The following is a 25,044-nucleotide window of genomic DNA, read 5'->3' on the forward strand; positions in this document are numbered from 1 at the left end:
TTTCACAGATTAGCCAAAAACATTTCACTTAGCTTCCAAAGCGATTTCTTATTTCTCATCTTCTAATTCTTCCAAGTCCCAAATCTGCATATCTAGAATCAACTAGGCACTGTGCATTTTTCTTTGTTCCAGACATGAGGTGAAAGAATCTTCCCCTTTCCCTCCGTAGCAATCTCTCCTTTCTAAACTTTAAATCTGAACTTAAGACTTGGCTTTTTACACAGGCTCCCTTTGTTCCCCTGCCCCAGTTCCCTTTCTCCATCTGATCTCCCTCTACCCCTCTTGGTGTGACTGAATTTACTTTCCTATCGAAAATGAGATTGCTTTCCTTTATCCTGAAATTTCTGTAGTATGTACCCCATTCTGCCCTGCGTAGTCAGTTACAGCGGTATAGTAAACGGTATTAAACTATAAAAATACAGGATCTTCTACAATCTCCCAACAGGGGCCCCGGTTTTCCTTAGGGCGGCCTCAGGGGAACTTGTGAAAAACAATTTGATAATGTGTAAGCACAGCACAGAAACTTCCCCTGCCTCACCTGGTCTGGGCATATCTCACAGCCTGCTCATCCTGCCGAGCTTTTATCTCCTGTTGGAGGGCCTCTTGCAGCCGTTCCTGCATTTCTTCTAATTCCTTAATCCGTTTCCGTTGACGATCAGCCTCCTGCTCTTTCAGAACCATCTCAGCTTGCATGGAGGCCCGAGCCTGTGGATACAACATGGGGAACATTGTTAAGGACACAGCCCATGCTGACCGGACCAGAAAGAGCATTTAGTCCTCTGCTCTATGGTGGCTGGAAGGAAATTCAGGATAAATATATATATATTTTTAATTCCAGCATGCTTAATGTTACTTCCCCAAGACACACAAAGGTCAAGGGTAGGTGACGGTCTAGTGCAGGAGCTTTATTTGGTCAGAGTTTTCAACTCCAGAACAGCTTTTCTGCCATCACCGCTCAGTGCACTTAGTTGTCACTCTTTAGGTCTTACAGTGACAGGGACAAAACCAGGGGTGTGCTGGTAAATTGTTAACAGGGGGCTCTCTCTCGCCAGCAAAGTAAAAGAGAATTCAGGAGGGGCCCATGCCCACATTTGGGATCCATTTGTTAAAGTTGCCACGTGACCTGAAAGCGGTTTATGAATTGACCAATTTCCGTAAATTATTGAAAACTTATCTCTTCGACAAGATATATCATAAAGATCAACACGTGTAACTGTACTATCCTTAATATATCCAGAAATGTCGTTTAATGCCTTTTGCTTTAACACTCGTGTATCTTACCACCATGTAACCCATAACCCTCTGTAAAACCAAATGTAGATTCTCTTCTATCTCCAGTATCCATGACGAATTGTAAGCCACATTGAGCCTGCAAAGAGGTGGGATAATGTGGGATACAAATGTAATACATACTAATAATAAAAAGGTTAAGGGGGGAGGGAGATGAGGGGCTTGGGAATTTAGGTTTGCGAAGGAGGTCATAAGAACACAGGCCTCCAGAATTTGGCACTGGTTCTAACACAGTATGCGAGTGGGAGGAGGAATGTAAAAGAACTGAAAAATTATATGTTACTACTACTACTACTATTTAGCATTTCTATAGCGCTACAAGGCGTACGCAGCGCTGCACAAACATAGAAGAAAGACAGTCCCTGCTCAAAGAGCTATGTAATAAAAGTGAGCCAAGTATAGGACAATCAAGCCATTGTGACATCACTGATGAGGTTGGCTCTTATTGGTGGACTGAGGCATTATGACATCACAATATTAGCTCTGGTTACAAGAGACTACTACTATTACTATTTATCACTTCTATAGCGCTACAAGGCATACGCAGCGCTGCACAAACATAGAAGAATGACAGTCCCTGCTCAAAGAGCTTACAATCTAATAGACAAAAAATAAATAAAGTAAGCAAATCAAATCAATTAATGTGAACGGGAAGGAAGAGAGGAGGGTAGGTGGAGGCGAGTGGTTACAAGTGGTTACGAGTCAAAAGCAATGTTAAAGAGGTGGGCTTTCAGTCTAGATTTAAAGGTGGCCAAGGATGGGGCAAGACGTAGGGGCTCAGGAAGTTTATTCCAGGTGTAGGGTGCAGCGAGACAGAAGGCGCGAAGTCTGGAGTTGGCAGTAGTGGAGAAGGGAACAGATAAGAAGGATTTATCCATGGAGCGGAGTGCACGGGAAGGGGTGTAGGGAAGGACGAGTGTGGAGAGATACTGGGGAGCAGCAGAGTGAGTACATTTATAGGTTAGTAGAAGAAGTTTGAACAGGATGCGAAAACGGATAGGGAGCCAGTGAAGGGTCTTGAGGAGAGGGGTAATATGAGTAAAGCGACCCTGGCGGAAGATGAGACGGGCAGCAGAGTTTTGAACCGACTGGAGAGAGGAGAGGTGACTAAGTGGGAGGCCAGCAAAAAGCAGATTGCAGTAGTCTAAACGAGAGGTGACAAGGGTGTGGATGAGGGTTTTGGTAGAGTGCTCGGAAAGAAAGGGGCGGATTTTACGGATGTTGTAAAGAAAGAAACGACAGGTCTTGGCAATCTGCTGGATATGAGCAGAGAAGGAGAGAGAAGAGTCAAAGATGACCCCAAGGTTTCGAGCTGAGGAGACAGGGAGAATGTTACCGTGTAGAAGTCTGTACTTGTACGTTGTGAATGTGTCTGCATCTTAATAAAGAGATTAAAACACAGAAAAGTGATATTTACCTGTTTTCATAGCTTGGAATCACTCTAGTTGTTTAAGAGAAAACAGTGCTGTGAGGAGGGGGTCCCAGGTTGATAAAAGGCTACCACAGACTCACCTCTTCTGCCTCCTGCAGCTGCACCTCCAGGGCTCGCTGCATCTCCTCATGTTGCAGCCTGCGCCGCGCCTCCTCCTCCTGCTGCAACTGCTCGGCTTGCTGCTGCGCCTCCTTCAGCAGCTCCAGCTCCCTCAGCTTCTGTTCCTTCTCCGCCTGAAGCTCCTTCAGCCTCTGCAGCTCCTCCTCCTTGGCCGCCCTTCGCCGCTCCCGCTGCTCTCTCTGCTCTCGCCTCTTCTGCTTCAGGTCCTTGTGAAGGGATTTCTTCCCTTCACCTTGCAAACGCACAGCCATCTGGATTGCTTAAGACAAAATGGCAGATCTCTTCAACAGCTGATCCCTTCTGATTCCTGCCAGTGCCACCAAGATTTCCTTGACCCTCTGCTGGACCCAATGTTCTCTCCCTCTCTAAGGGGTCATTTTACTAAAGGGAGTTAAGTCCTTGACACACGTTTAGGGTTCCTTTTACTAAGCATCGGTAAGCCCAACGTGGGTTTACCACTCGCTATACAGGAAGTACCGCCGAGCTATTAGCCCGGCAGTACTTCCCCACCCCTAGCGTGTCGTCATTTCCAGTGCTACAAAAATGTATTTATTTTTGTTGCACCGGAGCGTACCCAGCGGTAATCGGGCAGTGCCGCGCACTGCCTGATTACTGCTGGGTTAACGCAGAAGCCCTTACCTTACCGCCGCCCCCTGAAATGGCTGTGCGGCAAGTCCTTTACTTGCTGCACAGCCATTTCCTGTAGGAAGGCGAGACTTCCGTTTAACCAGCTGCAGTAAAAAGGAGCCTCAGCGCGCGTGTAAAACACGTGCCGACACCAGCACCAGCCCCCCTCCCCTTTTGTAGCAGTTTGGCATAAGGGTACCGCACAAAAACCCATTAAAGCATCTTGCAGTATTTTCCCTGTTTCCATGCACTAAACCCTGCATTCGTGTTTTTGGGGGAAATTTTTCCGGAGGGGGCATCGTCAGCGTTCCCGCATTATCCAGCTAGTGTGTTCTGATTAGAGCACGCTAACTGGATAATGCAGAGTTAACACAGGGGCTCTCAGCTCATCCTAAATAAGGGGCAACAAGTGCTCCGCATGCATTTTTTTGTAGGTTCCACACATTAATGGGACCATTAGCGGACAGGGCCAGATTCTATATACAGCGCCTAGAAAATCTGCGTGGAAAACATTTCCACCTAAGCTTATTCTATAAGCGGTGCCTAGATTTAGGCCCGGTATATAGAATACGATTAGTTGATTAGTCTAAAACTACGCGCCTCCATTTACACCAACAAAACGTGGCGTAAATCCCGGCGTGTAGCTTTAGGCGCAGAGGGCCTATAACAACGCATGTAAATTTTGGAATGCGCATAAATTCTAATGATTGCCAATTAGAGCTCATTGTTGCTTGTTAAGTGCTGTTAACAACCTGATCGGCTTGTTAAGCCAATTAAGTTATGCGCGTTGTTACAGAATACGCTTGGATTTCGGCACGGACCTCTAGGCGCCATATATGGAATCCAGGGGACAGTGTGCAAAAAAGGGGTAAAGAAAAAGTGCCACATTAAATCTGGGCTTAAATCCCACATTACACTGTGCTAAGCCCAGATTTTACTTCATTTTAGTAAAATAGCTACTCGATCGGGGGTTCTCAACTCAGCCCTCGGGACACAACCAAGCCAGTCTAGATTTTAAGATATCCACAATGAATACGAACGTGAACATTTGCACACACTGCCTCCACTGTATACAAATCTCCCTCATACATATTCATTGTGGGTATCCTGAAAACCAGACTGACTGGATGTGTTCCGAAGACTGGGCTGAGAACCTCTGATCTAGAAGGATCTTTTTTCTTTTCCCTGTTAATAACATCGGGCTCGATATTCAAAGCGAATTGACCAGCCAGAAAGCGGCTCCTGGTCGGTTAAATTGTTTGGGGCTAACCGGTCTTATTCAACGCCACTGAACCGGATAGTGTCACTGAAAATGTCCAGTTAGCACCCAAATCAAAACTGGCTATTTTGGGGGCATTCCAGGGGCACAGTCGGTACTTGGCTGTTTAAGGACCGATATTCAGCACTTAACCGGCCAAGGTAACCACATAAAAGTTAGTCCTCTCTTTATGTGGGTCGCCGTAGCCACTTAACTGCTGAATACTGAACTTAGGGGCCCTCTTACGAAGGAGAATATGGGCCTACGAAAGTCCAGCATTACCGCCCGGCTACCGTGTGCTCCGGGCGGTAATTCTGAATTTGGCGTGCGCCGAAAACACATAGTAGAAAATATTTTTTATTATTGTACAGCACGGTGCTTAGCGGCGGTAAACAGCAGTGGGTGCACGCTGCATGCCCACCGCCCAGGTAGAGTGCGAGACCTTACCGCCAAGTCAATGGGCGTGTGGGCGGGCGATCGGCGCCGTGGGTCTGGTCTCCCGTCCCCTCCCCTTCCTTACCATGTTCCCTGGTGGTCTAGTGACGTCTTCGGGGCAGGAAAGAGCCCCCTCTTTCCTGCCCGGAGCGCTGCCTCCCCTGTCTATCATCCTTCTCGGTCTGGCTGGGGATTCAAAATGGCCGCCGAGAGTTGAACCCTCGCGAGGCCGCTTCAACTCTTGGTGGCCATTTTGAATCCCCAGCCAGACCGAGGAGCATGCAGCAGGCAAGGGCAGGCAGCGCTCCGGGCAGGAAAGAGGGGGCTCTTTCCTGCCCCAAAGAGAAGAAGCTACTAGACCACCAGGGCTAGATAGTAAGTGAGGGGGGGTATGTGACAGGGGGGGAGGGGACTATGTGACGGGGGGGGGGGGGGAAATAGGGGTGGAACGAGGACCCGAAGGGGGCGTGGCGTGGCATGAGGCGTGGCGGGGTAGGGGGCGTGACATGTGTCCTCTTTTTCAGAGGACACAAAATGGTAACCCTACCACACACCAGAACAGGGTGAGCACAGAGAGCTTACAGCAGGGGCGTAGCTAGGTGGGGCCATGGGCCCTCACAGATTTAGCCATGGCCCCCTCTACTTTCGCCCCCCCCGCCACTTTCAACCCCCCCTCCTGCCGCTGCTGACCATCCCCCGCCACCGCCAGCTACCTTTGCTGGCCGGGGGTCACCAACCCCTGCCAGCTGAAGTCCAGAGACCGGCACTGAAGAGAACTTTGGCTGGCGGGGGTTGGGGACCCCCGCTAACAAAGGTAACTGGCGGAGGTGGGGGTCCAAAGTGGTGGGGGAGGGGTGTCGGCGCCGGGGGGGGGGGGGGGGGGGGAGGCTAAAATGTGCCCCCTCACCTCGGGCTGGGGTCCCGCCGAGGTCTGGCTACGCCCCTGGCTTACAGAGGTAAATGTAATGTCATCTTGGAGGGCAGCCCTTGTATTCCACTGGGTGAGAGTCTAAACGGCTGGATGCTAATCACCTGAACGAACACAGGACTTGGTGTGCAATTTATACCTCTTTTGCTTGCTGGATGCATTCACCCTGTCCTCAGCAGTGTTGGCTTCACCACTCTCCCTTTAAGAATGAGGATATGCCAAACCCACAGACATTTTCTGTTCTGGTCACAAAGCGGGCGCACCGAGCAACTGAGGAACAGGAATTTCATGCTCGTTTACCATCTACTTTTTTTTTTAAGCAGCCAGCTAAGCAGAAAGGGCCCAGACGTTCATCCTGGAAGTGGCTTGTTCCCCATCAAAAAGTCCATGGTTGGTATGGAAGGATTCCGGGTTCTAAGTTACTCTGCCAGCCCCACGCGGCACATACCCGTTGTCCACTCCTGTCTCTGCCGTGTGTCTGACGCACTCATTTCATACGTCCTGGATGAGGTTTTTACACAGAACATACAACGCTTCCCATCTCGGTCTGGGAGAACCTGCGGGGAGAGTGTAGAAGCAGATGGGTAAATGTCTTTGTTCAACCTAAAAACCAAGGGGGCAATATTCAAAGCAATTTAACCAGGCAGGACAGGTTCCTTTGTGGGGCTATCCGCTGATATTCAGCCGATATTAACTGATTAGTGGCTCTCAAACCTGGTCCCGGAGGCGCCCCAGCCAGTCAGGTTTTCAGGATCTCCACTATGAATATTCATGAGAGAGATTTACATGCAGGGGAGGAAGTGCGTGCATATCTCTCTCTCATGAATATTCAGTCTGGATATCCTGAAAACCTGACTGGCTGGGGTGCCTCCAGGACCATGTGGGAACCACTGCACTAAAGCCACAGCTGGCAATTTAGTGGGCAGTATGGGGGTGGAGTCAGCACTTATGAGGTTAAGCACCGATATGCAGCACTTAACAGGACAAATTAGACCATATATTTATTTATTGCATTTGTATCCCACATTTTCCCACCTCTTTGCGGGCTCAGTGTGGCTTACAATAAGATATGAATAATGGAAATACATTTGTTACAACTTGGTTATGGGTTACATTGTACAAGTTATGCGAGACCATCGAAGTATCGTTAGGAATATAACAATGGGACATCAACATTGAAACATTGGAAAGAGACAATGGGAAGCTTAAAGGGCAGTATTAAGACACAAAGACATATGGTGTACATATTTCTGTGAGTAAATGTATGAGTGATGTGGAATTACGGGGGATGAGGGTCAGAAGTGGATGTCTGATGCATTAATGATCAGTGAGTGTGGACTCTATGTGTTTTGGCTCTTTCCATAAATTGTATAAAACTCGGTCCTATCTTTGCCCGGTTTCACTTAGGTGGCTACACTTGAACATCGCATGTAACCAGATAAGGGATAGCCAGCCACACAAACACAGATATTCAATGTCAGTCAGGGGCGTAGCCAGACAGCAGATTTTGGGTGGGCCTAAGCAAGAAGTGGGTGGGAACCAAGTGTTCTGCCCCCCTCCCCCACTACAACCAGAAAAATATCTCAGCTGGCGGGAAAATGCTTCTTTCCACCTTGGCAGTCTGCAGCAGGCATGCACTGAAAACTGAGCATGTGCCTGTATCATGGAGAGTAGCGTTTCATTACCATCAGGGGGGAGTCTTCTGCTGGCAGAGCTTGGGATCCCTACCATCTACCGCTAAATATGTACTACTGTTGGGTGGGCCTGAGCCCTAAGTAGGTGGGCCCTGGCCCACCCAGGCCCACCTGTGGCTACGCCACTGATGTCAGTGCCAGGAGATAGACTGAAAGAACATGGACTGCCTGCCTATGTGGAGAACACAGTATCCAAGTACAGCAAGGCCCAGTATTGTCCCATAGGTAAGCGTGGCCAGGGCTGTCACAAGAGGTGGACAAGAAGAGCGATTGCTCTGGGTGCCAATGCACCCTTTAGAATTCGTCTGCTGATCTGCAAGTACACAAGTCCGAAAGGCAAGGTGATGCTGACAGCGACTCTTACCATGAGCACCAGCGACTGCCCTGTACATAGTCTGATCCTGTATCTTCAGCAGGGTTGAAGAAGAAAAGACTGCACTACCCTCCCCCTGCCCCTTCAGCCCAGTAGCGCAGTGGAGGACTAGCCTAATGGTTAGTGCAGCGGACTTTGATCCTGAGGAACTGGGTTTGATTCCTACTGCAGCTCCTTGTGATTCTGGACAAGTCAATTAACCTTCCATTGCCCCAGGTACAAAGAAGTACCTGTATATACTACGTAAACTGGTTTGAATGTAGTTGCAAAAACCACAGGTGGTATATCAAGTTCTATTTCCCTTTCCCTATTTGAGATTCTACATGGAATGTTGCTATTATTTGAGTTCTACATGGAATGTTGCTACTATTTCAGATTCTACATGGAATGTTGCTATTATTTGAGATTCTACATGGAATGTTGCTAGTGAAGGAGTAGTCTAGTGGTTAGTGCAGCAGACTTTGATCCTGAGGAACTGGGTTCAATTCCTACTGCAGCTCCTTGTGACCCTGGGCAAGTCATTTAACCCTCCATTGCCCCAGGTACAAATAAGTACCTGTATATACTATGTAAACCACTTTGAATGTAGTTGCAAAAACCACAGAAAGGTGGTATATCAAGTCCCATTCCCTTTTCCTACCTCCACGCAGCAGTTCCTGTCTAGGGCAATGCTCCCCTTCTTCTCCTTCTTCTCTTCACTGACGTAGTAAGACAGAAAGTTGGGCTTCAGGGTAAACCAGCGCTCGCTCCAGTTCCTCCGCAGCTGGCCCTTCTTCCAAAGGTACCCCTAAGAGCAACCAGGAGAAAGGAAATAGCATCAGGTAATATTCAGCCCCCAGCCTCTCCTATTTCTGACGGGCTTGGTGGACACTTCTTTTTAATACACTGGAGCTCAGTCTGCTACATTATTTAAATCTTGAGGACTAGGTGGGGTTCATTCAGCCACAATATTTTTCTACTATATTGGAGGTGGGAAGGGGAAGATTCAGTTCTGGCTCACCTATTTCACTTGTAAGAGGCAGATGAGGCGGAAGAACTGCAGATAAATCGCGCTGGCACAGCAACCTACTACCTGTACACCTCAGACTAAGAATTAAAAAAGCATAACATCTTGGTAGAAGAATACTGGGTTAAGCTTGGCTTTCTTGTTGTTGCTGAAAAATACTGCATTTTTGATAGCGTTATGTTATTTGATCTTTCATATTGGTAAAGTGTTGGACAGCATGGAGCCAAGCACTGAATACAGTTTAATGCTCCTATTACATTGGCTTCTGGGAGTTGTAGGATTTGTGCTGCTACTTGTAAGCTCGCAGCGAAACTGCAGATTAGCCCTGATTCATTTCTCACTGAGGTTCCTGCTGCCCCATCTCTGATGATTGTTGGCTGCTTGTAAGAGAGTCGTTCCCCCTTCTCCCCCACTGCTAACTCCCGGCTCCGTTCCTTCTATCTCGCTGCTCCCTATGCCTGGAATAGACTCCCTGAGCCAGTACGTCAGGCTCAGTCTCTGGCTGTCTTCAAGTCTAGGCCTAAACGCCCACCTCTTTGCTACTGCTTTCGACTCCTAACCATGACTCTCTTACTCAACATCCTCACTTATCATTCCTACCACTGCACTTTCCCCACCCCTAGCTGTCTGTTCGTCTGTCCAATTTAGATTGTAAGCTCTGTTGAGCAGGGACTGTCTTTTTCATGTTAATTTGTACAGCGCTGCGTAAGTCTAGTAGCGCTATAGAAATGTTTAATAGTAGTAGTAGTTTTCACATCCTGACAATAACAGTCATGTTCTCAGTGGCGTACCAAGGGGGGGGGGGCAGTGGGGGCGGTCCGCCCCGGATGCACGCCGCTGGGGGGGTGCCATGCGCCGGTCAGCGTCGTTTGTTTCCATGCTCCCTCTGCCCCGGAACAGGAAATAACCTGTCCAGGGCAGAGGGAGCATGGAAACGAACGACACTGACCGGCATGCAGCACCCCCCAGCGGCGTGCACCCGGGGGGGGGGGGGGGAGGGGGTTCTTTCGCCGGGGTGGGGTCACGCTGCACGGGTTGGGGGGGGGGGGGGCTGCACTCGGGGGGCGGGGCGCATCGGCGATCCGCCCCGGGAGTCAGCGCCCATAGGAACGCCACTGCATGTTCTTGAACGTCCCAGTACTTAAGGGTCTCAGGAACCCGGGGCTGCAAAATTCCCCCTGCCTCCAATACTTCAATGCTCCCTTCTTACCGCAATACAGGAGCCCTGGCGTTTCAGTGCAAGATGTTTCTTCTCTACTCTGAACCAGGGAGCAGTGAAAGAGCTGGGTACCTGCTTTAGGATGCCTTCAATGATCTCCTGGTACACTTCCTCGATGGCCATGCTGATGGTCTCCTTCTCAATCCCCGCAGGAACTTCCCAGAATTCACCATCTCCAGGAACTGCCAAACGGACAGGCCGCTCTGCTGCAGGGACTCCTGAGCGAGGTAATCTTCCAGCTCACTACTGCTCAGCTCCACGCTCATTGCACTGTTCACTTTCTTCAGCAAATACTCTACCTGCAGGAGTGCAGAGGAACAGCTGAGCAAAAAAGCAACACGAGAACCAGCACAGCCAGCACCATGTGACCAAACGACTCTAGGTCATCTGAACAGAAGAAGCTACCCTGATTCTTTTTCTAAGCACGGTGTATCTGTGTTTAAACAAGTTTTGGACAAGTTCCTGGAGGAAAAGTCCTTAGTCTGCAATTGATGCAGACATGGGGAAGCTTCTGCTGTCCCTGAGATTAGTAGCAGGGAATGATGTTGGGCTAGATGGACCATTGGTCTGACCCAGTATGGCTATTCTTATGTTCAAAGCAGGACTACAAGTCCAGGTATACAGCGATATGAAATAAGGAGAGGCTCCGGATATCTCAGTTGACGTGAAGCCATATGGTAATGTTCCTCTTGCTAAGTTTTATTCTATTTTGCCTTTTTTTTTTCATTCCCAACATCCCTGACTTCATCCCACTACTGACACCAAATTCTATATAGATTGCCCAAAGTTAGGCAGGCAATTTTGGGTGCAGATACGAAACACTAAGGCCTGCAGCACGCTTTGCATGTCTCTCAACCACCTAGGACTTTACGGTCAGCCATTAAAAACTTGTTGGAGGTCCCTTTTTTTTCATTTATTAAAACTTGAGGAAATGAAAAGAAGGTACCGCCAACAAATTTTTAATGGCTGACCTTAAAGTCCGAGGTGGTTGAGAGACACGCAAAGTAGAAGCAATGATTGCAGGAGTATCACCATTCAACATTTTGAATATTAAAAACAAAATTTTATATTTTATTTTGCATTCAAAAAGAAGCCAATGAAGTTTGAATAACATTGGATAAATGTGACTACATTTAGAACACCTTGACATTAACATGCATAAGCATTTTGTGCAACCTGAATTACAAAACTTAGATTGGACGGCCTATCAGTAATCCATCAGAATCATCAAAACGTTGACTTATGAGACGTGCCTATTCCATTTTCAACCGGCAGCCATTCCATCGACAGCACATCGGCTGGCCTCGGTGTGGCTGGTCGCAGGGAAGATTGCATTGGCGTCGGCGTGGAAGCAACCCACGATGCCACCAGTGATAAAGGTGATACATAAGATGGATTATCTCTATCAAATGTCCAAAATGACTGCAATAAAGGCAGGACGGATTACACAATTCTACAAGCAGTGGGACAAGTATACAGCATGGAGACTGGCAGCTGGCGTGGATTTGGACGCACCCAAACTTATAGTAACTCCTTAATATGGAACTAGGACAAAGCAGCACCATGTAGACATAACGGTCATTGTCAATATTATGTGTTGGGGGGGGGGGGAGGGAGTAGAGGATTGAACACGCAGGAAATTGGTTCAAATGTTGGTATTAGCATCTGTTCTATGTATGTTAAAAAAGTAATAAAAATACTTTAAAAAAAAAAAACAAAAAAAACGTTGACTTACCAAACTCTGAACCACTGCTCTGACGTTAGCTGGTGACAATAAATCATGTAATCATTTATTTATTTATTTGTTGCATTTGTATCCCACATTTTCCCACCTATTTGCAGGTTCAATGTGGCTTACATTGTTCCGTCATGGCAATCGCCATTCCAGAGTGAGAGATGTAAGTGGTATTACAAACATGAATAACAAAATAAAATTAAGCAAACAGGTATAAAGAGATCATATTCGGAATAATAGATAAAGTGGTAATGCGTTAAATCATCTGATTACATGTAATCTTATTATATCAAATATAATCTATATATATAAAACTCACCCTCAACGTTCTATTGTCGGATGACGTCACTGAAGCCAAGGTTCGTAAGTTCGAAGCTCTGAAGCCAAGAAAATCACAGCCTCGGGGCCCCGCCTTCGCGTCAAACGTTATGACGTTGAGGGCGGAGGCGGAGCAATTCACACACATTGACGACGGGTGGGGGGGGGGGGGGGGCCACAGGAAAGCCTTGCTAGCGCCCGTTTCATTGGCTCCAGAAACGGGCCTTTTTTTTTTACTAGTAAACAATAACTAATCATTTGTACAACTTTACGAGTATAAATCTAGAAATACTCTTAAATACCTAATTTCCCGTTCAACAGAAATTTTAACACCATCAATCAAAAACTGCAATGGAATGTCAGAATGAAAACCAGATGACAATAAAACCCTAGTTTTAGCTACGTTTAGAAGTAATGATTCGCTTTCATCCACGCACTGATATGCTTTTCTTAACTATGTGTGCTGCAGGTTGGAAAGAGTTGAGAACCAGAAGTCAGCTTCTTGAAATCTCCATAACTGGTCCCTTCTTCTGTCACCAGCCCAAGATAAAAATGTTACAGCTCACCCCTCTCTTCCATCCTGGCAGTCCCAACCACTGCATCTGTATTTCTCTTACATCATTGTTAGCAACAATTAAATTATATATAGGGCTTTTTCCTTTGTTCATCCGCAAATTGTAGTGTTTAGTGTGTCATGCATGTGAATACTGTCTGTCAGGTGTGTCACAACCAGGGTTTTTTTTGTGGGGGTACTTGGGGGTACTGAGTACCGGCACCTTTTCCATTGTCTGCTAAAATTGACCTATGATCCCCAAGTTTTAATGCAAGAGCTCAAGCTACACACCAATTCTGCCTTGTCATAGGCTCTGTGACTGGTTGCAGGGGGCCTGGCTATTGTGAGGTGGATCCCTCAGTGATCACCCCACCCTTGAAGGGTGGCCTGGCATTTGAATACTGGCACCTTTTTTGCTAGAAAAGATGCACTGGTCACAACAGAAGAAAGGTTGAGAGCCACTGTTCTAAACTAACGATCCAAACAAGCAACAATTTACAGAGGGCCCAGGAAAATGTTAAGAAGCACAGCAGAAAGGGGTGACCCTTGTGATATCCCAAAGGGGACTTCAAACCACTGACCAATAACTACTGAAAATCTCCATGAATCAAGAAAAGTTGTAAACCAGTCAATCCCAAAGCTTCCAGTCTCCTTATTAAAATGTTGTAACGGAATCAAACACAGCTGAAATATATAAAGTAGCCATGATGACGTATCTTGATTCCTTAACAAAACCTTTTTTAATTACATCCAAAATGGAAATTAGCAATGTTTCTGTATTACGTTGGAGATGAAATCCAAACTGACAAATGTTCACAGGCTCGTACATGTTCACAAAATTAACTGACCATAAACCAACTTCCCCAAAACATTTGCTAGGAAAAGCAGAGAAGAGAGAGGTCTGTAATTCTCAGGTAATCAAGATCTAATGAGTGACCTTTGAACAAAAGTCCCCTGGAAATATACCTTCTGAAAATGATTTATTCACTAACCTTGAGACTGGACCAACTGGTTGTCACTCATAGATTTCAGAATACAAGCGTGACAAGGATCAAGAGCACAACACAAGATTTTGTTTTGTTTATTTATTTTTCACTCTGGTCCAAACTTCCTAAACTTGAAACGGGAGCAAAAATCCTCCATTAACTTCTTTTCATCAAGAAGACTGAAAATCTCAGTAGAAAGAGACGTTTGAAAAGACTGAACAACTATCTTATTAACCTTTCCATAAAAATCCTGACAAGAAATCTTAGCGGACAGACTTCAAATTAACGATTTTATGACTAAACTATGCTGCAGCCAAATTTTTGGGCAGCCTGGGTGGACCACACAGGTCTTCAGTTTTTGTCACTTACTATGCTACTATGTAACCACTTACTCAAAATATGTAAAAAAAAATTTGCGCCATAATCTGACAAGGAATTTGGCTGCTAGAAAGTAAAGAGGCATTCGGATTAGAAGTCAATTTAGTTACGACAGAAAAAGGTTCTTCAGACTGGGAAGGAGATTCCCCAATTTTCTTATTTTAAAACTCTTTTTTTGATGAAAAAAAAAACTAAAGAAATATACTGCTGCTTTCTCATAGAAACATCCAATTTTGGACGTCCTTTAACTGCCCATTGCAGAAACGTCCAAAATTTGGATGTCCTCAACTGCCCCGTCACAGAAACGTCCAAATTTTGGACGTCCTCAACTGCCCCATCACAGAAACGTCCAACTTTTGGACGTCCTCAACTGCCCCATCGCTATACCTCCGATACCCCCTTGAAATTTGGCCGTCCCTGCAACAGGGCAGTTGAGGACGTCCATCTTCCGATTTAAAGATGGGCGTCCTTCTCTTTTCATTGGTCTCCAGCCCAGACTTGTCAAACAAGTGCGGGAGGATTGTGCTGAGCGCATGCTCAGGCACAATTCTCCCGCACTTCTACCCCATGATCAGAGATAATTGCGCTGCTTAAATTTGCATGCATTATCTCTGATCATAGGTCTAATAGCGCCCCGCGCTGTTCCAGTGCTATTTTACAGCGCTATTTGGAACAGCGCGGGGCTTTTGATCATCTGCTTGCTGGGGATTGTCAAGTCCTCTAGTAAACGGTGGGGTGGCTCTTCCGTGATAAATACACCTTTTCAGTTCTCCCACATGAAACCTGGGATGACTTCTTCATCCCCTACAGTTTGCTTTCCAGGTTCTAGGGGTGTACATACAGAGAAGCCCAGTTTACTGACATATCCTCGACCTTAATGTCTGTTGACTGTGAGTAGCATGAGTCTGGCTTATTCTGTCTTACAAAAGCCCTCATTGCATCTTGTATCAATTAAATTGACTTCTCGCTCTCCTTTGGGGATGAATCTCAGAGTGAATATGCGAGTGGGCAAAGTGGATATGGGAGTGGCAGAACGTCAGTTGGGTGGAGGAGAGTTAGAAGACACATATGACGCCATTCTCACTGCTTGTGCAAAGCCTCAGTCTAACACTTACCTAAAGATGGTCTTGGCCTGGCATCTCTGGGAGTTTCCCATGTACTTGCAGGCTGAGGTGACAGTGTTTTAGGACAGCTTTAACAGTGTGACTGACTGCCTGGGAGGAGAGGCAGAGGAGCCAGCCAAGACGGCAACGGAAACCACCAACTACACCACAGGCAACAGCAGCAGCAGCAGGAGAGGAAATGCTCAAGAAAACAGACCCAATGGGACAAATGTTTCATGACAAATCCACCCACCGCACACCACCACCCACCCACAGACGCAGGGACATGAACATCTATACACTTACACATACCTACAGGCACATACTAGAACATGGAAAAAGAGCCAGCAGATCAATATAACATCAGAAAGATTTTATTGAAGATGCCGTATGTAAACAAATTGCCCAATTTGTTTATATATGGTATCTTTAATAAAATCTTTCTGATGTTATATTGATCTGCTGGCTTCTTTTTCCATATTGGATTTTGCAGATCGTTTGCCTTGTTGTTTTTTGGGACATACTAAAACATGGGCATGCAATCTATACACACACACCCACCGACACATAATACACGGGAACATACATCTATATACTTACACCCACTGACTGACACATACTAATAAATGGGAACACACATCAATACACATACAACCACCGACTGACACATATTAATACATGGGAACACGCCTCTATACACTTACACCCACCGACTGACACATACTAATACATGGGAACATGCCTCTATACACTTACATCCACTGACTGACACATACTAATACATGGGAACACGCATCTATACACTTACACCCACCGACAGACACATATTAAATACATGGGGTTCACATCTTGTGATAGAGTCACATCCAGGATAGTTGGGTTAAGGCAGTTTCAGTCTGAAATACAAGTCCCAGAAGGCATTGCAGGCAAGGAGCCAGGGGGTGAGATGAAGAACCCGGACTGGACTTCTCTGCAATAGGGGAAGACATGGGTGTAAGCTGGCAGGATGTGTAGATTGGCTGCCACTAGGGGGAAAGAGAGATAGGAAACCCTGTGTGCAGGAGCTCATCATTAGTCTAATGCTCAACTCAGCTGGTATGGGTGTGGGGGAAGCTAATGGAAGGAGAATGATTGGTTGTGGTAGCAGAAGCCAGGGATTGATTAGGCAGGTGGGAAGGAGTCTCAGAAGAGAGAAGCAGTTGCAGGCTGAAAACCCTTGGGTAAGAGAGGTCCCTAAAGTACTGAAGCAGGCTGAAATCCCTTGGGTGTGAGGAAGTCCCAAAAGTATTTGCAGGCTGAAAATCCTTGGGTAAGGGAGGTCCGTAAACTATTGAATTTACCAGTGAAGCTGATGCAGGGTGAAATCCCTTGGGTATGAGGAGTCCCTAAAGTATTGAACTCTCCTGAAGGTAAAGAGAGTAGAAGGTAGAAACTGCTGCTTTGTGATTTAATTGTGATGATGAATTGAATGAACTGCTTCTATTGGGAATTGAACTACTGTTTATTGTGTACTGGATAAAGAACCCAGACTGGAGCTGACTGTGAGCCTGTATTGAATCCTGGTATGTGCTGATAGCCTACTGCTTATAGGGGACTATTTGCCACACACGTTCAGGTGGCTTATATGTGCTTAAGATTGAAGGTGAATGGTGCTGTTGGAACTGTGTATCAGGTCTACTAGAAACTTGCATGGAATAAAGTCCTTAAGATTAAAGTTGCTGGTGGACATTTATTTCTTGACTGTACCGGGAGCCCGTGGCTGGAGGAGATTGTTCTATCCTTGGCTGCACTTAGAGGTACCTGGTTACAATCTATACACTTACATCCACCAACAGACACATAGGCACTCCCAAATTTACTGCAGTCATTTATCCATTCATGAACCTAGGCAGGGCCTTCTACTTGCTGCCTAACCACCTGATGCTGCTCCAGACATCTTAGGGTTTGAACCACATTATGTTTCCAGATATCCTGCAAGACTATGAGGCTGAATGTGGTTCAAACCGTGAGACAACTTGCAGCAGCATCAGGAGGTCAGATGGTATTTGGAGGTTCCTGCCCAGGTTAGTGGGAACACTGCCGACCTGTACACATTTACACCTTGACAGCAATCCACTGCCCACCAGTGTACACGAGGGGCATAATCGAACGGAAATGCCTATCTCCATGGGCGTTTATCTCCGAGAACGGGTCCGTGAAGGGGCGGGCCGAACCGTATTTTCGAAAAAATGGACGTTTTTGAGCTGGGCGTTTGTTTTTTTAGCGATAATAGAAACTAAAAACACCCAGCTCAAAAACGTCCTAATCCGAGCCATTTGGTCATGGGAGGGGCCAGGATTGGTAGTACACTGGCCCCCCTGATATGCCAGGACACCAACTGGGCACCCTAGGTCAGTGCAGTGGACTTCAAAAAAACCTCCCACACACATAGCTCCCTTACCAAGGGTGCTGAGCTCCCAACCCCCCTCCCCCAAAACCCACTACCCACAAATGTACAACACTACCATAGCTATTAGGGGTGAAGGGGGCACCTACATGTGGGAACAGTGGGTTTTGGAGACCTCCCATTTACCAGCACAAGTGTTACAGGTGGGGGGGGATGGGCCTGGGGCCACCTGGCTGAAGTGCACTGCGGTACCCACTAAAAGTGCTCCAGGGACCTGCATACACGCAGGCCTCTAGGACTTGTTGCTGCTGTATAACATTGGCACACCAGTTGACACCTGAAGACTAATCTCTCCGAAAACGTCCTTTATTGGAATAACCGCGTTTACTCACAGTTAACTGCAGATCAGAGGTTGTGCCCCACTGGCAACGAGTCTCCCTGGTACTGAGATGAGCAGTAGGTCAGAGCTGGCAGAATGCTGTACAATGCCCTCTTTCAGCCACATTCAAGGGAAGAACTAAGTTCTGTAACGTGGCTAACACAGGAAAGGGAACTAAAACCGGCCACTACCGTATGGACTACAACAGGAAACACAACAGGGCACACTCTGACCCAGTAGGCAGGGGGACAAGCACCATGGGAGAAGAGCCTACCAACTACCACTATCGTGAGACTGTAACACAAGCTAATGAAATCACGGAGCCCAATACCCTACACCCACCACAATGCAATGCTGATGTGACCCTGTACTGCACCCGAGAGCCACATCTGACCCAGGGAAAGGCTGTGACAGGATCGAACACATTCTGCTGTCATGGAGGTGGGTTCAGCATTTGAGGCTGGCATAGAGGCTGAAAATAAAGTTTTTAAAGTGGGTTTTTTTTTGGTGGGAGGGGGTTAGTGACCACTGGGGGAGTCCGGGGAGGTCATCCCCGATTCCCTCCAGTGGTCATCTGGGCAGTTGGAGCACTTTTTTGGAACTTGTTCGTGAAAAAAAAAGGGTCCAAAAAAAGTGACCCAAAATCGCGGTCAAAACGCCTTTTTTTCCGATTATCAGCTAAAGACGCCCATCTCTCCTCGGCTGATAACCACACCCCAGTTCCGCCTCCACCATGCCTCCGACACGCCCCCGTCAACTTTATTCGTTTCCGCGACGGAGTGCAGTTGGAAACGCCCAAAATCGGCTTTCGATTATACCGATTTGGGCGCCTTTGCGAGATAAACGTCTATCTCCCGATTTAGGCCGCACTATAGGCGTTTTTCTCTTTCGAAAATAAGCAGGAATGTGAATTAATACTAGCAGATTACACACATCCAAATGCTGACGCCAGAATGACACCAAATCCTTCATGAACCAAGCAGATCCCATTCCACGCGAGGGAAATCATGACACTCTTCCAGTCACATTATACAAAATAAAAAGTGACACGTACAGCGTACATATCTATCAGGACACATAAGAACACAAGAGTGATACTGGGTCCGAGGAATGGTCCATCTAGCCCAGTAAGTAATTATTACAAATCTGTATTAAATTCATTGGTGAAAAATGCATATAAAAACATATAAATTATACAATCATGTGGGTTGTCAAAAGGCATAAACACTGCTAGTTGAGAATGCATTGCTGTCCACTGTTAGTCCATCGCACTTATGTTCACCAAGGGCTAGATTCAGTATATGGTACTAAAAATCCCCCCACTTCAGCGCTGTTCTGTAAGCCACACCTATAGTTCGGCGTGGTTTAGAGAATAGCGCTTAACTGCTATGTCACACGTAAACTTAGGCGTGACCGTCTGCACCAACGAAAACATGGTGCAAATGCCTACGCCTAAATTTATGCGTGGAGCACCATTATGTGTGTAACTCAAGCCACACCCCATTCCGCCCCAAAACGCCCATGACCGTACACTTTACGCCACCCCTTTTCCAGGTCATGCATAAAGTTAGGTGCGGATCCCACGCCTAACTTAATGTGTGTAACATCCAATTAAATCTAATTAGTGCCAATAATTGCTTGTTAAAAAAGCCAATTATTGGCATTAATTGGCTCATTATTCAATTAAATGACATGCGCAAATCAGCACCACACCTAAATTCGCATGCTCAACTTTTGATGACCTTTAGAGAAACAGGAGGCAAATGTCAAATCCATCAATCCGTCCCTCTGGGGCCGAATGCTGATTCGGCAGCAGAGGCCCATCTCTTAGGGCTGTGCGCAGCAGATCGCAGGTAGGAAAAGGCGGCGGAGACGGCAGTAGGTAGAAGGTGAGAGGCTGTTTTCATGTTCAATAGCCTGATGTTTCTGATTGTGTTTATGTTTATTAAAATGCTTGATATCCCGCCATTTCTAGTTACAGATCATAGCGGCTAATAGTACCAAAATAAGCATAACTAATTTTCACAGTGTGGAAAGGAACGCCAAAATTAAAATAGGAAAGAAAAAGACCAATCAAAAAGAAAAACATTCACACGCCTTAAAAGAAACTAAAAGTTACTAAAACTTTGGGAACACGTAGTTCAATTGCTGGGACGTACAGACCACCGTAAAACCTGGACTATTAGATCGGGGGCTTAAAAGTCCTATTAAAAAAATGAGTTTTTAACAGAATCATAAACTTTGTGGATGACATTTCAGAATGAATACAATGATTCTGGTGGGTTCCTTTTATTTCCTGCTAGATGACATGCTGCCCTGGCGTTGTTGTTCCCATTTAGATATTATGAAGCCCCTGACCCTACATTGGCTGAAGAATGGGCATCTCAAAGCTGATGAAGAGGTAAAGTGGAAACAACTGCATTCTGGCAATCAATTTATGACAACAATTACTACTACTACTACTACTACTACTATTTAGCATTTCTATAGCGCTACAAGGCATACGCAGCGCTGTACAAACATAGAAGAAAGACAGTCCCTGCTCAAAGAGCTTACAATCTAATAGACAAAAAATAAATAAAGTAAGCAAATCAAATCAATTAGTCTATTCCATCTGATTCCATCAACTATCTTGCAGATTGGGAATTGAGATGTATCACTGTTCTAAATGAATTAGCTCCTTTACGAACAAAACCATTCACAAACCGAACAGGATCCCATGGTTCAACGAAAATGTGAAACAATTAAAATCTAGAACCAGACAACTCAAACGAGCCTGGCGAAAAAACAAAAACGATCAAAATCTAAACGCTTGTAAAGAATCACACAGAAAATACAAATATGAAATCAAAAATTCCAAATGGAGCTACTATAATGAACAACTAGGTTCTGACTACAAAGACATGAAAAAGTTAAACAAGCTACTGGATAAATTACTAGACACAAAACCAGTGTCCTCAACAAAATGAGGAGTCCCAACAGCAGACGATCTTGCTAACTACTTCAAAGGCAAAATTGTCGATCTACGCAAAAATATGTCACAGGACTACACCAACCTTGATACCTTCCTTAATGAGCTAGACGCCTAGACCCATGCTCAGAAGAATACCCAGCTGACCGAACTTGGACAAATTTTGCCCAGATCACACAAGAAACAATAGCACTAGCAACCAATAAGATCTCTACAGCCTACTGTCAATTGGACACCTGCCCCAATTATCTAATGAACCCCCCCCCCCTCCGCTCGATTCATCACTGAACTTACCTCCCACCTCAACTTCTTGTTCCAGCATGGCATATTCCCCAAAGACAAAGGTAATATACTACTCACACCATTACCATAAGACACCAAAAAGAAAACTAATGATATCACCAACTACCGACCTGTGGCATCCATCCCACTTACAACCAAACCGATGGAAAGCATTGTAGCTAAACAACTTACTGAATACATCGACAATTTCTCAATCCTTCATGAATCACAGTCGGGCTTCAGATCTCTCCACAGTATGGAAACTGTCCTGGTAACTCTCCTAGCCAAGTTCAAAAAGGAAATTGCATTAGGTAAAAACATACTCCTCTTGCAATTCGACTTGTCAAGCGCATTCAATATGGTTGACCACTATATACTATTAAGAATACTCGACAAGATAGGAATAGGAGGGAATATACTCAAATGGACCAAGGGTTTCCTAACCACGAGATCTTATCAAGTAAGAGCAAACTCAAACATATCACCATCAACTCTACCAAGCTAACCGCCTTCACCACGTTCTCCGGCAACAAATTCCAGAGTTTAATTATGCGACTGGTGAAGAAATCTTTTCTCCGATTTGTTTTAAATTTACTACTCTGTAGTTTCATCGCATGCCCCCTAGTCCTAGTATTTTTGGAAAGCATGAACAGGCGCTTCACATCCACCTGTTCCACTCCACTCATTATTTTATATATCTCTATCAGTATGTGCGCCATGCTATTAAGTGTACAATGCAGACAGGGCTTCAGCACACGAGTTAACATTTCTTGCAATGCATAAGTGGGCTATAAATGTTTTAAATAAAATAAATATTCACCACAATGCAGACAGCTTTTGAGTTGTGCACAACGTGAGAGATTTTTCAGCAGGTCTAGGGCAGCATAGAAGGGTTTGGGAGAGGATTTCATGCCAGTTTTTCAGATTTAACTGCCAGTTTGCCTTAGCTTGTAACCAGAAGGAAGGTTCAAGGGAAGATGAGAAGTTACAGACCTGTTTGTATGTCCAAACAAAACCAAAAGTAAAAGCACACGTCCGCGCCTGTTCTGTGCCTAAATATGAGCCTCGCAAAAATTTTGTGTCAGAAATGTTTGCAACACTTGCATTTAGGTGCAAAAGAATAGGCAGCGATGTGTGCTGGCATTTCTGATTTCTTTTTTTTTTTTAATTCTTTTTATTAGTGTCAATACAAGATAACACAGTGCCATATCAGCTGAGATACATAGTACTATGCTACCACATTACTAGTATCATATAGTAACATATAGTAGATGACGGCAGAAAAAGACCTGCATGGTCCATCCAGTCTGCCCATGACAAACTCATATGTGTATACCTTACCTTGAATTTGTACCTGTCCTTTTCAGGGCACAGACCATATAAGTCTGCCCAGCAGTATTTCCCGCCTCCCAACCACCAGTCCCGCCTCCCATCACCGGCTCTGTTACAGACCGTATAAGTCTGCCCTCCCCTATCCTCGCCACCCAACCTCCACCCCCTCTTCCCCCCAACTGCTCCGCCACCTCCGTATCCTCAATGGTACAAAGCTTATCATGAACAAGATGTACTCTCTGACATGTGGTCTGTGTACAACCCTCTCACACTGACATTTATGTCTCATACAATGAACCCCCAAGCACACTCCCCTCCCCGACATCATTATCCCGTACCAGGCATCCCTATACACACCCCTCATGAGGGGCATTTCTGATTTCCTTTGGACAATCACACAAAGAAGCCATGCTTACTGCAAAATGTGCATGCACCTGGCATAGTTCCCTCCCACCCACTCACTCACTGCAAGTTTTCAGAGCATAAAATTTGAATATATCCTAACTTTTTGCATGATGTGCTGTTATGCTTGTAAAAGGAAAGGGGATGGGACTTGATATACCTGCCTTTCTAAGGTTACAATCAAAGTGGTTTACATACAGGTACTTATTTTGCACCAGGGGCAATGGAGGGTTAAGTGACTTGCTCAGGGTCACGAGGAGCTGCAGTGGAAAGTGAACCCAGTTCACCTGGTTCTCAGGCTAGTACACTAGCCACTCCTCCACTCCACTTGTAATAGTGCTACACGCTTCAGTACCTCCCAACTCAAAACCTCAAGGGCTGAAGTTTCATTTCTAATCCCTGAAATTCAAAGTCTCTAGACGTCTCTGGAAAATGGGGGAGGGAGAGGCTAGCTAGGAGGCAAGGGAGGATATATGGAAGATTTATTTAAAAATACCGTAGTTGATATTTGGCGGGACTTATCGGGGTAGGATCAGCTCCAGCTGACTGGGTTCATACCTGGATTTTCAGCAACATTATCGGGATAAGGCCCCTGAATATCTTGTCAGATCACGTTGCCGCTATCTGAGTATCTGGGTCCAGGGGCAGAGATGAGTGGAGCTGGGAATTATCCAGTTAGCAGCAATATTCAGTCCATTGACCAGGTAAGTGCCTGGCTGAGCTACTATAGTCACTAGACTCCAGCCATCTATTCCTCTCCATCGTATGGAATAACATTTTCTTTTTTTAATTAAAAATCGCCACGGTACAAATTAGCACCAAAATAGAGTGAACAAAGAACTATAATAGGACAATGTCAAACATTAAGTGCTGGTCTGTAACGAACCATCATAAATATTGTACAACATTACTTTTTACTCCTTTATTTCTCACCCTCCCTTACTCTCCCTCCCCCTCACCCACTCTATATCTGTTGTATGTGGAACAACAAGAAAACCCAGTCAGTGGAGTGGAGGAATGGCCTAGTGGTTACAGCACCAGTCTTGCAATCCAGAGGTGGCCGGTTCAAATCCCACTGCTGCTCCTTGTGATCTTGGGCAAGTCACTTAACCCTCCATTGCCTCAGGTACAAACTTAGATTGTGAGCCCTCCTGGGACAGAGAAATATCCAGAGTACCTGAATGGAACTCACCTTGAGCTGCTACTGAAAAAGGTGTGAGCAAAATCTAAATAAATAAAAATATGGAATGTTGCTACTATTGAAGATTCTACATGGAATGTTGCCACTTTTTGAGATTCCGGAATGTTGCTACTATTTGAGATTCTAGATGGAATGCTGCTAGTGGAGGAGTGGCCTAGTGGTTAGAGCACTGATCTTGAAATCCAGAGGTGGTCGGTTCAAATCCCACTGCTGCTCCTTGTGATCTTGGGCAAGTCACTTAACCCTTCACTGCCTCAGGTACAAACTTAGATTGTGAGCCCTCCTGGGACAGAGAAATATCCAGAGTACCTGAATGTAACTCACCTTGAGCTACTACTGAAAAAGGTGTGAGCAAAATCCCAATAAATAAATGAAACAGGTGGAACTACCCCCAGGAGGGAGTGAGGGACTTAATTCTCCTCCTGATATCCGTGGGACTTATCCCTTTCCATCTTAAATATACGAGATACTAGATCCTCTTCCTTCCCATCCTTAAGAATGGCCACCAGCGCCATTCCCTCCTTTCATGATTTTAAAATGTATAAAATCTACCTTTTGCGTACACATGAAGCGTTTGTGTCAGAGAGGAGACAAAGAAGTGGTGACTACAGTAATTACTGTCCTGAAACTGCAGTT

General features: G+C 45.7%; 1 protein-coding gene across 1 annotated transcript in view; it reads right to left on the reverse strand.

Moving 5' to 3' along the window:
- Window positions 1-25,044, reverse strand: part of DEF6 (DEF6 guanine nucleotide exchange factor) — a 77,487-nt gene that overhangs the window by 15,599 nt on the left and 36,844 nt on the right. The window contains 6 exon segments of the mRNA XM_030221358.1: window positions 539-705; window positions 2,803-3,101; window positions 6,539-6,647; window positions 8,798-8,944; window positions 10,455-10,522; window positions 10,525-10,681. Coding sequence (XP_030077218.1) covers window positions 539-705; window positions 2,803-3,101; window positions 6,539-6,647; window positions 8,798-8,944; window positions 10,455-10,522; window positions 10,525-10,681 — 947 coding nt within the window.

Source organism: Microcaecilia unicolor, chromosome 12 (assembly GCF_901765095.1).
Source record: "Microcaecilia unicolor chromosome 12, aMicUni1.1, whole genome shotgun sequence".
NCBI classification, from domain to species: Eukaryota; Metazoa; Chordata; class Amphibia; order Gymnophiona; family Siphonopidae; genus Microcaecilia; species Microcaecilia unicolor.